The 14,465-nt window shown below is 45.7% G+C and overlaps 1 protein-coding gene across 1 annotated transcript; it reads left to right on the forward strand.

Annotated features, from left to right (window-relative positions):
* Positions 1-4,352: 4,352 nt before the first annotated feature.
* Positions 4,353-12,311, forward strand: mcm2 (minichromosome maintenance complex component 2). Its single transcript, XM_023954823.1, has 20 exons — positions 4,353-4,472; positions 6,151-6,338; positions 6,421-6,593; positions 6,747-6,877; positions 6,964-7,102; positions 7,177-7,274; positions 7,375-7,496; positions 7,647-7,854; positions 9,056-9,190; positions 9,265-9,456; positions 9,544-9,637; positions 9,712-9,790; positions 10,341-10,512; positions 10,590-10,716; positions 10,799-10,911; positions 10,981-11,145; positions 11,214-11,288; positions 11,358-11,540; positions 11,608-11,763; positions 11,843-12,311. Exons 1-20 carry the CDS (start codon positions 4,467-4,469, stop codon positions 11,951-11,953), a joined length of 2,667 nt encoding a protein of 888 aa, XP_023810591.1. The 5' UTR covers positions 4,353-4,466; the 3' UTR covers positions 11,954-12,311.
* Positions 12,312-14,465: the final 2,154 nt, after the last annotated feature.

Genomic DNA, 14,465 nt, shown 5'->3' on the forward strand with positions numbered 1-14,465 from the left:
AACATCATTACACCTGTAAAGACCTGAACTTTTGAGTTGCTGAAGACCTGACCAAGGAGGACAATGAGGCACGAATGGCTGTGTGGGCCAGAGGGGTGAAAGTCAGGAAAATGGTATGAAGACTATGTTCAGGGGCCCTCATGCCTTTATTAATGGACAAAGGCTTTGCCCCTAACATGTATGTGAGCCAAATCTTTAAAAAAAAAGTGATTAAAGTTCAAATGAAAACACTGTTACGGGTTATGCTGATAGTTTGACTTATAGGTAACTTAAAAAAAATGCTTAGTAGTTTGTTTGTTTGTTTCGTTTTTTTTTACATTTTTTATTTTTTTTTATATGTTTTATTTAACCAAGACATGGTTCACTTCAAAAAGAGCATTTCCTTTCATGTAAGAAGCTTGTAAGAAGTATGTATGTAATGATGTAATGATCCAAAGTAAGAAGCTTAAGAGAATTAGGTTAAAGAAAAAGTATTTTTTTATTTTGCAAAGGGAAAACATCCAATATCATATTTGTCCAAGAAACACATTGTATTGCTGACGATGTAGTATTTTGGTCAAAACAATGGGGAGATGGAATTTGCTTGAGCCATGGTAACTTGATCAGCTGGTCTGGCCATTCAATGTAAAGAAGGCCACATTATTCCTCATGTGACTTATAAGGATACATGGTCATTGTTATTGTGGACATTGATGGTTTTATATTCAACACCTATGGCTATAACAATACATGAAAACTTAGAAATTTCAAAATAAATACTCAACTAAAAGTTGGTGGTGATTTAAACCTTGTTCATGACGATTTCTTGGCCAGATTTCCCACCCAATACCCAACATCATTCTACACCCAAATGCAATTATTGAACAATTTTGCTAAATCTAGGATTGATTACTGGTTAGTTACCAGTCACCTCCTAAACCATGCAGTTAAATGCAAACTAATGCAGAATTTACGCATTATTTATAGTTGTTCAATTTAAAACAAAAAGAAAGAAAAAGAAAAATCTTCTTCTATTTAATTTGACAGCAGTTTGCTCCAGTTTACGGGGAAACAACGCCACCCACTCACCCTTTATTAACTCCATTCACACAGACATGTTATTGACGGCTGTCACAGCCCCTGGGGGGTGTTCTTTTATTTTTTAGCGCTGTAATCCAGTCGGGGGAAACTCTCTGTTGTTGAAGAAGACGTCTTGTGATCACAGAGTTATCATCTGTTTAAAAGGCTCGGACAGTGGTAAAGGAGGCAGAAGTCTCAGGAAATGCTAGCAGCGGCTGAACTTTTTAAAGTATTTTATGTCACTTCTATGTTGGTTAAAAAGTTCAGCTGCTGTTCGCATTTCCAGACAGTTCTGCCTCCTTTATGGCTGTCAGAAGTCAAAGCTACGCCTCCCCCTCTGGGTACCGTCTCCATAGTTCTAGCCACACTACAACTCCCAGCAACCCCCAGCCCACACTTTCTGGATGCCTCACACCTGACTCTCATTCATTCATCAACCACAGCATACTTAAGCTGTGCACTGAGTGAAACTCAGTGCGAAGTATTGTTTGTGCCACTCTGCCTTCATTACAGAGCGTTATATTTGGACCTGATCTTCTGGCTCCTGCCCCTGTTTGCCTCCTGCCCCGACTCTCGCCTGTATTTTGACCATCCTGTCTCTTCTCAGATTAATTTATGCCTGTTATCGACTCCTGCCTGCCAGACCCTGATTTAGCTTTCTGGACTTTTACCTGAGCTAATAAATCTGTTGCATTAGGATCCAGCAGTCTGTCTGTTCGTGTGACAATGACTATCTGAGCCTTTCAACGGGCCTACAGTATATACTTCTTTCCTCAAGCATTTCAGAGTAAACTAAATCCATATGATCATAAATACCTTCGGCCCACTAAGAAATTGTTGTTGTTTTTATTACTAATATTATTAATATTAATATTAGGTTTTATTGTAGCTCATATTTATATCTGGAAGTAAGACAACTTAATCTCTGAGGCCCCGTCTTCCTATAGTCGGCCTCGGCAGCGTGTCTGCATTTCGCCCACGAAAAAAAAAACAACATCCAAACTTTTGCAAAGATGGATGTGCATATTGTGCATAGAAAATGGAAGCATTTAGCCGATCACCACCAGCTCTGCGGAGAAAGTGGGTGTGTGTTAGCCTGCCAGGGCTAGCAGCCCAGACTCTTCCTGGAAGGGGCTGTTCCCCCACATTCATACTTAATAATATGAGAACCCGCTTGTTTTCGTGGATTGGGAGGGGCTGGTGCTCAGAGCGCAGCTTTTTAGAGGAATACTCAGAGATGCGTGGATCAAAATACCACTTTTGGGGGGTCTTTTCGTGAGGAATGAACTTTATAAAACACTTAAAAGCTCAAAATGTTGATTTTGCATAATATAGGCCATTTAAATTTTCTAGTCGGGGGTTTGGGAAAAACAGACTTAAGTGACTTATGGCTGTTCTAACTTTTTTTTTCAGTGTGTACATCCTAGAAAGCTTGCACGTATAGTCTAAACTTTTTCTAGCTTAACCACTTAACACCTCAGGCCATACAGTTTTTTTGTGAGGAATGAACATTATAATACACTTAAAAGCTTGAGAAGTTGGCAGTTTAAACACCAAATAACTCTGTGATCACATAAATGTATGTCTCCCTCAACAACACAGCTTCCACCGACTGCTACAGTGGTTTAGCTGATGAGAACGTCGGCCAAATGCAACACCAAATATTTGGTTGTCATTACAGACGAGGAAAATGCCAAAGATGCAGGATAGAATGACAGCCACACAGCTTGGAGTCGTTCTCTCTGTTTTATCGTTTTTATTTTTCATATGTCGGCAACAGGAAAAGAAGTGAGCACATTTTACACATCTCACTACGGGCTGCTGTAGCCGTTTTAGCCGTTAAAACTGTCTGTGTTAGTGGAGTTAATAAAGTGTCAGTAGGTGGCGCTGTATCCTTGTACACTGGAAATTAAACTCTCATAGAATAAATCAGAAGAAGAAAACGTTCGTAGTCTTTTGCAGGATCGTGCTGTCCTGATCCTTAACAAATTTTTTTATTTCATTTTTTTTTGCCAGCATTGAATTCAACATTAAAGGGCCTATATCAAGCCTTTCAGAGTAAAATATATCCATATATGTAAGAGACAATGCCCGACAAAGTGTTCACAATCAAAAATTATCCGATTGCTTGATTAGTTGCTTTCGTAAAGTTGTGTAAGTGTCGTTGTATTCGGGCATGCGTGGACGGATACAGTAGCCAATTCAGATTAGATAGCTACAATAGGCATGTTTGAGATCACCCAGACCGACACAGCAGTGCGCAGATCGACTGGTGTGCAGTGCATGTTGGGTAGTTTTTGCTTTGACGTCACATGTCTGTCATCATAAAAACATTGCAAAAAATGGGCGGGTGCAAGGCACCAAGGCGATTGCAGTAGGGACTTTTTCCCTTGTCGCCCGCAGAATCCACAAAAACTAAATGTGTTGTGGGAAACGGTGTCCCGCCGGAACGCTCACCAACACTCAGCAAGGGACTCCTCTGCTGCATCCGGAGACTTTCAGATTCTGATAAACACCCTTAAGAAAGGAGTAAACAACAGTCACACAGGAATATTAGAAATAAACTTAAGTTGATTGAAAAAAAAATAAAAAAATATATCAACTTAAGTTGAAAGAAACATTTGTACTTCATCAAATGACCTTAAATAATAGATCCCGAATAAATCACCTTTTTTAAAAATACGTTTCATGGTTTCATTTGATGTATACTCATTAGTCAGATCTCTTTATTGTTACACAAATTCAAATGTGAATTTAGATGGATTTGTTTGTATGTGTCAGTCCTCCATTAAGTTGTTGCTTTTACATGTACAATATCACAAATCACAAGACATTTTGTCATTTTTCCGCAATAACCCCTACATTTTCGCTCATAAGTAATAAAGCCTATAAAGTCTAACAAGAATTCACGGTTAATCAGTGTATCACATAGTTACAGGTCTCATAAGGAATTGACTGGCAGTCATTTGATCACAGCTGTTAGTTTCCAGCCTCCCTGTGAACTTCCGGTTCTCGTTGTCTCCCTGCAGGCCGCAGCTCCTCATCTCAGACGCCTTTCCCGCCCCCGCCTGCATCTGCCTGGTCTCAGGCGTGACGCCTGACGGTCAAAAGGCCTCTACGTCATCAACACCGTCCAAACGAGAGGTCTGTTTGTTTTGAACACCATCAGGACCTCATGCGCACGCGCGGTCGCAACTGCTTTCAGTGAGTTCTGTTCTAAAACGAACGCATCCACGTTGTCTCCGAACCCCGCCCCTGTTCAAATGATCTACCAATGGGAAGCTGTCGATGTATTTCTTCGTACATATTCATGACTTTTCCCGGGCTTTTGGGTGTCACGTGATCCCTTTCGCGCGAAAAGTGACTCGTGTCCTGTAGCAGACAGAGGCAGCAGCAGCAGCAGCATCATGGCGGTGAGTAGAAACTCGTTCAGACTTTTACAGGTTTGGGTTCTGATTTTTCAGGAACTGAACCAGACCCACATTCAGACCCAGTCAACGCGCTGCTTTGGGGTTTTAACGGTTGTTCGCTCGTTCCGGAGCCGCCGTGACCACAATCATGGCGGAACCGAGTCGTCACGGATTTACTCTGCGAGTTCTGTTTGTTTGGTTAAAGAAAGAGGCAGAGAACATATTCAATGGATGTGTTTGCGGCTGCGCGTGTGTACTACTAGTTCTTATTCTCTAACTCATAAATGTACAGTTAGTGTGTAACTGTGTTCTTCTTGTATTCACTACATGTACAGTCGCACACCACAAACCTACGAACACAAAACACAGTTTACACACGCACAACGTGAAACTACAAGTACACACAGTTACACATAAAATGTATGAGAAGTACCACCATTAATGAAGAAGTCAGTCTATTTTCTCTCATAAGAGCACCGCGTGGCCACCGGTGGCATGCCGGGAAAATAAAATAAAAAATCGCTACATTAGGCCAATCGTGACGTCAGTCTACCGGTTCTTGAGCTGCAGAAAGATCCCGAAGCTGTGAGCAGCTTTTGTGAGCCTGCAGCTTCCGAACAAACATCAGGTTTAGCTTTGACCAGTGGCGGACTTAGCATTTTGGGGGCCCTGGGCGAACAATAACATGGGGCCTTTTGCAGCCATTTGTTTTTAAGTCCCCACCTGGGGTTAAACGTTCTTGATATAACTTCTTCACAGGCCCACTTTTGGAGAATATCAATGAAAAAAATGTAAATGTTTTGAGAAGCAGCAGTTTGAATCAAAATTAAATGGTAAAGACATTTTATTAACATTCTTTTTAAGTTAAAAAACTGAATTTATTTAATGCATTAATTGGTTCCTCACTCAGTAGGAAAAGAATCAAAATACTTAAATGATGAAGCAAAACGGTGATGTTAAAAAAAACCACAAATAAATGTTCTTAATATTGCAGTTTTCTGCTCTTCCCTTTTGCTTTTCTTCTCTTTCTGTTGCAGTAAAAGTGGCTTTATGAAGTTCTCCAATTATAACTGACTTATTTTTGAACTTGGAAAAAAATACAAGAGGTATTATTTGTATTTTGTCTTGAACAATTCAGAAAAAACAAAATATAAAGAATACATCAGGTCCTGAGTGCTTAAATTCAACACATAAAACATTAGGAACGCCTTTTTAAGCAATACAAAAATATTGACCAGAACAAAATGTAATCCATAATCCACATTGCTAAACCTTATTCCACCGTTTACTGTCACATGCGATCAGCCCTCCACGATAACGAACACCTCGTCAGGCTTGATCCCTAACCTCATAGATGTGGGCTTGTTTGCATTAGTTTAGCAAAGAACTACAAAGTCGCACATTGACGGCGTCACAGCCTCGCCGCGCCACTTATACAGACACGCACTGGAGGTGATGGGAGAAGCGTTTTCAGCTGACTTCAAATAAAACATTCAAGCAAGTAAACAGACCTTTTATGTCACGACAAAGACGATAAAAAAAAGGAATTTGCTACTCTGTAATAAAGTATTCATGGTTGACACGATCATTTGAGCTTTATCTTTAGCACCCCCCCCCCCCCCCCCCCCCTGTGTAATCAGATTTCTTCTACTGCAGACTTATCAAACAGTCTTCTCCTCAGGATTCCTCCGAGTCATTCCATGGAGTCACCAGCCCAAATCCAGGTCCCAGGAGAGGAGACCCAACATCCAGCCCGGGGCGAGACCTACCCCCTTTTGAGGATGAGTCTGAGGGGTTGCTGGGGGGCACACCCCTGCCAGGAGAGGAGGAGGATGAAGGGGAAGAGCTGATCGGTGATGGGATGGAGAGGTAAGAGTCCAGATTTGAACCCCTCCACAGATGTTTGTTCCTTCAGTATGAAGGGCTCTGAAGTCCTTCCTCTGCTCTCCAGGGATTATCGGGCCATCCCAGAGCTGGATCGGTACGAGGCAGAGGGCTTGGACCTGGATGATGAAGACCTGTCAGAACTGTCGCCTGGAGCCCGAGCTGCAGCTGAGGAGGAGATGAGGAGGAGAGACCGAGAGCAGGGAGTCAGTGGACGGCTGAGGAGAGGCCTGCTGTACGGTGAGGAGAACGTTTTCCTGTGTGGGGGCTCGGGTTCCTGTTTTGAAGCTGAAGGCGGGGATTTCTAACCAAAGTTGCAGTGAGGAGCCTGCTCATGAATGTCTCTCCATAGACGGCAGAAGTGTGTGACAGGAGGCTTCTGTTGGTTTTCAGACAGTGAAGATGAGGATGATGAGCGCCCCGCTGCTCGCCGTCGTCGGCTGGCCGAGCGTGCGGCCGAAGGCATCGTCGACGGGGAAGAAGAGGACATGATTGAGAGCATAGAGAACCTGGAGGACATGAAGGTTTGTCACACAAACTTGAAGGTGTTTTCTGACTCAACAGTGGAAGTCTGACCCCCCCCCCCCCCCCCCCCCCCCCCTCCTTGCAGGGCCACACCGTCAGGGAGTGGGTCTCCATGCCAGCCCCACGACTCGAAATCTACAACCGCTTCAAGAACTTCCTACGGACCCACGTGGATGAAAACGGCCACAATGTCTTCAAGGAAAAGATTAGTGACATGTGCAAAGGTAGCTCCGCCCCTCTGGGATCAAACCTATGGGTGATCAACTCCACAATGACCCTCCCCCCCGTTCCGTTTCAGAGAACAAGGAGAGTTTGGTTGTGAACTATGAAGACCTTGCAGCTCGAGAGCATGTTTTGGCTTACTTCCTGCCAGAAGCTCCGGCGGAGATGCTAAAGGTCCGTAACCTTCTGTCACACACACACACTGTGGGAGGAGTCTGGCTTTATCTCCACCCAAAAAGACAGGAACGTTTAGACTCTTCCTGCTTCTTCTCAGGTGTTTGATGAAGCAGCCAAAGAGGTGGTTCTTGCCATGTACCCAAAATACGACCGTATTGCTCACGAAATCCACGTGCGCGTCTCCAACCTGCCGCTTGTCGAGGAGATCCGGGCACTAAGGTAGGTCTGGCCCCTCCAGCACATAAACAGGAGGGAGGGGGGATTAAATGGTTGCAGGGTCACCTACTGCCTTCAGACTGGCTGAAAGCAGCTGCTTACCAGTGCAGTCCACCAGCTGTCTTCTAAAACTGTCCTCCATCGGCGCACCAGGCAGCTGCACCTGAACCAGCTGATCAGGACCAGCGGCGTGGTGAGCTGCTGCACCGGCGTCCTTCCGCAGCTCAGCATGGTCAAGTACAACTGCAGCAAGTGCAGCTTCGTGCTGGGACCCTTCTTTCAGTCCCAGAACCAGGAGGTGAAGCCGGGTTCCTGCCCTGAGTGTCAGTCACAGGGCCCCTTTGAGGTCAACATGGAGGAGGTAAGAGCCCCCTCTTTAGAAGCTGTGTACTGGGGGTTATTGATCTTTAGTGTGTGTGTGTGTGTGTGTGTGTGGGTGTGTGTGTGTGTGTGTGTGTGTGTGTGTGTGTGTGTGTGTGTGTGTGTGTGTGTGTGTGTGTGTGTGTGTGTGTGTGTGTGTGTGTGTGTGTGTGTGTGGTGTGTGTGTGTGTGTGTGTGTGTGTGTGTGTGTGTGTGTGTGTGTGTGTGTGTGTGTGTGTGTGTGTGTGTGTGTGTGTGTGTGTGTGTGTGTGTGTGTGTGTGTGTGGGTGTGGGTGTGGGTGTGGGTGTGGGTGTGGGTGTGGGTGTGGGTGTGGGTGTGGGTGTGGGTGTGGGTGTGGGTGTGGGTGTGTGGGTGTGTGGGTGGGTGGGTGGGTGGGTGTGTGTGTGTGTGTGTGTGTGTGTGTGTTTTAAAACGCCTAATCATCCAGAGCGGCTTGTTTATAAATTGTGTGTGTGTATTTTAAAACGCCTAATCATCCAGAGCGGCTTGTTTATAAATTGTGTGTGTGTATTTTAAAACGCCTAATCATCCAGAGCGGCTTGTTTATAAATTGTGTGTGTGTATTTTAAAACGCCTAATCATCCAGAGCGGCTTGTTTATAAATTGTGTGTGTGTATTTTAAAACGCCTAATCATCCAGAGCGGCTTGTTTATAAATTGTGTGTGTGTATTTTAAAACGCCTAATCATCCAGAGCGGCTTGTTTATAAATTGTATGTATGTATTTTAAAACGCCTAATCATCCAGAGCGGCTTGTTTATAAATTGGTACTGCATGTACTTATTGCTGTTATAGTGATTTTGTTGGCTTTGGTGTTATTGTAAAAGTTTTTCTACGTGTCACTAGTGGAGTCAGCGTAGTCCCAATAATGTTTGTTCCATCAGTCTGGTTTTTTGACGTGTTGCAAACAAGGTTGGGAGTTGCAGGTATTGTAAACTTTTTAACGTGTAGCGTGTCAGTAACAGGTTCTAGAGTTCCTGTGAACGCAGTTAAAGTCTGACTGACAGTCGGACTTCTCTCTGAGTCTTTTGCCTCATTTAATGCGCCCAATTGTCCGGTGTGGCCTATAGTACAGAAAATAGGCTGCATGAGCCTGGAATCATTTCAGGACAGAAACGAGTCGGTTCCCCAGCATCTTCTGTTTGTCCCCCCCCCCCCCCCCCCCCCCCCCCCCCCCCACAGACAGTTTATCAGAATTACCAGAGGATCACCATCCAGGAAAGTCCGGGTAAGGTGGCCGCCGGCCGGCTCCCGCGCTCCAAAGATGCCATTCTGCTGGCTGACCTGGTGGACAGCTGCAAACCTGGAGACGAGATCGTAAGTGTGGTCACGGTAGGGGGGAAGAGGGGGGCAAGACTCCAGCCGTGGACATTGTTCTTACCTCTCTTCAGGAGTTGACGGGCATCTACCACAACAATTATGACGGCTCCCTGAACATGGCCAATGGCTTCCCAGTGTTCGCCACTGTCATCCTGGCCAACCACATCAGCCGGAGGGATGAGGGCGTGGCCGTGGCAGAGCTGACGGATGAGGACGTCAAAGCCATCGTGGCCTTGTCCAAAGACGAGTGCATCGGAGAGAGGGTGAGTGTTCCATCCCATCCACTCTGGATCAGCTTTTGTCCATTCTGTGGATCTTGCTACCTCCATCCTAACCCTACCCTCCTCCAGATCTTCGCCAGCGTGGCTCCATCCATCTATGGTCACGAAGACATCAAGAGAGCCCTGGCTCTGTCGCTCTTCGGAGGCGAACCCAAAAATCCAGGTATAAACCTCCCACCTTTCTGATGCATGGATGTGGAGTCTGCTGCGCTCACCTGCATGGCTCCTCTCCTGCAGGCGGGAAACACAAAGTTCGTGGAGACATCAACGTGCTGCTGTGTGGAGACCCGGGAACGGCCAAGTCCCAGTTCCTCAAGTACGTAAGCAGTGCTGCAGGAGACTGCCATGCGGGCTGAGTCAGGTCCAGTTTTACCTCTGAGAGCGTCAGAAGGTTTTTCTGTGGGGGTTCTGAGATACTGAAGTCGAGCAGGACTTTGTGCTGAAGAACGCAAACTTCTCCACCTCCTCACTGTTTTCAGGAGTTCAAACTAGGGATGTCTGATCCGATCGCATGATCGGATCAGACATCCCTTTGGAGAGTAGCTCCTCCCACTGGCATCAGCTTCACAAACACAGTCTGGACAGGCGTCAGGCAGTGACTTTGATAAGCAGCAAGAGAAGCAACAGGTGAAAATTGCGTTTAATGTGAACGCAGCATAAAGGTTTGGGTGTGCAAAGCTTTGAAGGAAATCAGGTTCTTGATTAGACGTCCTGCCTTTTGTTCATTTCCAGTTGAACAAAAGCGTGATGCCGAAGTGAAAGACTGAAGGAGAGGAGGAGCTCTGTTCCTCCAGGCGCTGTCAGTTTTGGTTTGCTTCTGTGAGGTTTAAGGGCGATGGTTATGAGGACTATCCCTTCTCCTGCAGGTACGTGGAGAAGGTGGCGAGTCGCGCCGTGTTCACCACCGGCCAGGGAGCGTCCGCCGTGGGTTTGACGGCCTACGTGCAGAGACACCCCGTCAGCCGTGAGTGGACGCTGGAGGCTGGAGCGCTGGTGCTGGCTGACCGCGGGGTCTGCCTGATTGACGAGTTTGACAAGGTGAGTGCTGCACCCAGACTCCGCCCACAGATGAGCATCTGCCAGGGTTAAGGACTGTCTGGATCCTGCCTCTCCAGATGAACGACGCTGACAGAACCAGCATCCACGAGGCCATGGAGCAGCAGAGCATCTCCATCTCCAAAGCCGGCATCGTGACCTCGCTGCAGGCCAGGTGCACGGTCATGGCCGCCGCAAACCCCATCGGTATGTCATCCTGCGGGACCTACAGGCAGATTACTTCAGATTACTTTTTTTGGTTTTGAGGAAAGTCCTTTGTTTTTTGCAGGTGGCCGGTATGATCCCTCCCTGACCTTTGCTGAGAACGTGGACCTGACTGAACCCATAGTGTCACGATTCGACGTTCTGTGCGTGGTCAGAGACACGGTGGACCCCGTGCAGGTGCTCCATGTTTCTATGCAGAGCTTCGGCCCGCAAAGGCATCCATATCTAACACCAGTTCTGTTCCAGGATGAGATGCTGGCCCGCTTTGTTGTTGGCTCGCACATAAAACATCACCCCAGCACCAAGGAAGGGGGCGTGGCTTTGGAAGAGATGGTCCTGCCCAATACGACCGATGTGTCCCCAATCCCACAGGATCTCCTGAGGAAGTACATCATCTACGCCAAAGAGCGGGTACAGCGGATAACCTGATGTCTTTGAACACGCAGAGCAGACATGTGCTTGACTGCAGATTTCTCCAGGTTCACCCCAAACTGAACCAGATGGACCAGGACAAAGTGGCTCGGATCTACAGCGACCTGCGCAAGGAGTCCATGGTGGGTGTTCTGGATTGTAGCATTCTTTGGCCACATCTTCCCAACCTGACTGTGTGATGTCTGGATCAGGCCACAGGCAGCATCCCCATCACAGTCCGACATATCGAGTCCATGATCCGCATGGCAGAAGCCCACGCCAAGATGCACCTGAGAGATTACGTCCTGGAGGACGACGTCAACATGGCGATCCGAGTGATGCTGGAGAGCTTCATCGACACGCAGAAGTTCAGTGTCATGAGGAGCATGAGAAAGGTTTGTAGATCTTGGAAATCTGCAGCGCTCTGGATGCTGAAGCCTGACGACCTGTGCTTGTGTGCAGACGTTTGCCCGTTACCTGGCGTTCCGCAGAGACAACAACGAGCTGCTGCTCTTCATCCTGAAGCAGCTGGTGGCTGAGCAGGTGGCCTACCAGAGGAACCGATACGGCGTGCAGAACGACGCCGTGGAGATCCCAGAGAAAGACCTGCAGGACAAGGTGGGAGGAAGAAGCTGTGCATCTCTGCAGAGCCTTCTGAGCCGCTCCATTCTGACTGCTTCTCTTCTTCCTTTTTAAGGCTCGGCAGATCAACATCCACAGCCTGTCTGCGTTCTACGACAGCGACCTTTTCCGCTCCAACAAGTTCAGCCATGACGGCAAGAAGAAGCTGATCCTGCAGCAGTTCTGAGGACTCTTCATCCTCTCCAGCTGTTTGGCTGTGAGGAGAGGATGTTGTAAATAAATGTACATGTTTCTGATTTTTGACGAGGAGGTTCTTCCTTTCACGCATCTATGAACCGTAGTAGACGGAACGTCAAGTTGCTTTAAGGGAATCCCCATGTTTTCATCCAGTCTTCAACTTTGGAAGGTGCTGGTGTGCGATACAAAAGTTCAAGTTAATGTTTTCCATTTCAAATTTGCTGTACAATTTCTGGAGTAGTTGAAGCATTTTTGACAGAAAAAGGCTTCAAACACAACCGCCATCTTTGCTTTACATTCATGTCGTTTCATGAAACATTTTCAGTAAAAAACTTTGAAAAATCAAATCATGAAAGTTGACTTTTCTACCAGCAGTGCTTGCTGGATTCCTCAGTGTTTTGGACCTTCTGTCCGTTGTGAATCCATGTCTATGTAATAATAATGGATTGGATTTATCTGCGCTTTCAAGACACTCAAAGCGCTTACAGTGTGTCCATTATTCATTCACTCCTCATTCATACTTGGTGATGGTAGCTATGGTTGTAGCCACAGCTGCCCTGGGGCAGACTGACTGAGGCGTGGCTGCCAGTTCGCGCCTACGGCCCCTCTGACCATCACCGGGAACATTCATGCACATTCACACACCAGTGGAGCCACACTGGAGGCAAGGAGGGTGAAGTGTCTTGCCCAAGGACACAACGACATTTTGGCTGGTGGGAGCGGGAATCGAACCGCCAACCCTTCGATCATTGGACGACCCGCTCAACCACCTGAGCCACTGTCGCCCATGTAGTGACAAATGGCACCCTGGGGGGTGATAAAGTTTTGCTGAAACAAACTTTGTCTAAACGGATGATAATACAGCGATCTCTGGCCACATTTAGTCGCTGCCAGGCGTCAACAACTGATAGTGTAAACAAAGTACCAGCGGATTGTTCCAGACCCATGAAGTGGTGGAAAACAGTTGAGAAAGGTAGCAGACGGCATATGGTGTAAAAAAAATGTCAGTTTTTATTAAGATAACTAAACCAGAAGAGCCACGCTAACTCTGAGCTTAAGTAGACTAACTGGCAGTAAAAAATATCAAAGTAAATAAAGGTCGGTAGAATCAGAATACCCAACTTTCTTTTGGAATTTTCTTTGTTTTTTTTTCTTTACTTTTGCTACAGTCTGCCTCCAGTTAGCCTACTTTAGCTCCCAGTTAGCTTTCTTGATTTTATTTTCCATCCATTTTCTTATTCCACTATGTCCTTTGGGGGGTCATGGTGATGCCAGAGCCTTTCTTAGCTGCTGTTGGGCAAAAGCGAGGTACACCTGGACAGGTCTAGGGGCTGGAGTGAGCGTGCACGTTCCATCTGTCCTAGGAATAACCTGGCTGGCGAAGCGGGGATCCCTCCGCTACCTGCTCGGCTCTTTTTTTAGTTTCATCGTTCTCTTCTCTTATCTTTGTTATAACATTTTTAATTTTTTTACGAGTATGGACTTTTTTTTTTTTTTTTTACATCTAAAACTGTAGTATTTCTTCTTTTTATATGGTAAATCTTTTAAAAAGTTTCCAACAGACGTCTAAAATTATCCAAAGATACAGGTAGATGTAGACCTCTACATGCAGATATCATTCAGAACTCTATTGGTAGGCGTCTAATAGAGAAACAAAATAGAGTTGTCTGAGGAGACCAGTAGGTGTAGTATGTCAGAAAACTAATAGATATCATGTACCAGGTTGGCTGTAACCTCACAAAGGAACTTACCATTGCAAAGGTAGGCGACCTTTGCCAGTCAACAGCAAGTTGACTCACATGTTAGCAGCAGTCAGTGTTGTCAGAAGGGCAGTTTTCCGCTCAGTTTCAGTATTTATTGTGACTTTGTGGGCAAAAACTGGGCGGTTTTGGGATCGGTTCGGTTGGTCTTTTAGTTCCTCACTGAAATGCATTTCAACCAGGGATGTGTGATTGAGGGAGGCAGGTGAAGCAGTGCCTCACCTGGCCTTTTTCTTATCTGCTGTCATGAGATTATGGCCTACTGGTGATAAAACAAATGTATGCTTGCTAAAATGTTCCATAAGTGCAGTTTATGTTTGATTCTAATCATTTCTATCCTCACAATCGCTGTGTTTTGCATATTTCATGTTCAATTTCAGTGCAGGCTGTGAGCTCTGCTTCACAGTAGATAACACGTGAAGTTGGGTTGATTGTCCCTGTATTTACTGAGTGTATGCTAATAACGTAAAGCTTTATTAATGTCTATACATTTTTAATCCATGTCCTCCTTTTTTTATTTGATAGGTCATGTATTTCACTTCAGATCTGACATGAAGCTGCACTAAAAAGATGGAATGAAGCCAGACATTATAAAAAAACCACAGATAATTTATTTTATGAAGGCATATATAAGTTTTTGGGAGGATTCTTACTATTGGTGTTGTGCAAAATTCATTTTTATACACAATTAGAAAACAACAAATACTTTCTGGAGTCATTTCATGTAATACTTGACTGAGT

The sequence above is a fragment of the Oryzias latipes genome, chromosome 5, assembly GCF_002234675.1.
Source record: "Oryzias latipes chromosome 5, ASM223467v1".
NCBI classification, from domain to species: Eukaryota; Metazoa; Chordata; class Actinopteri; order Beloniformes; family Adrianichthyidae; genus Oryzias; species Oryzias latipes.

What these genes read in the sequence shown, in the direction of transcription:
- mcm2 (XM_023954823.1), top strand. An exon ending in AGAACCTGGAGGACATGAAG is followed by an intron (nt 6,878 to 6,963) that starts GTTTGTCACACA and finishes CCCTCCTTGCAG; the next exon opens with GGCCACACCGTCAGGGAGTG. An exon ending in GCAAACCTGGAGACGAGATC is followed by an intron (nt 9,191 to 9,264) that starts GTAAGTGTGGTC and finishes ACCTCTCTTCAG; the next exon opens with GAGTTGACGGGCATCTACCA.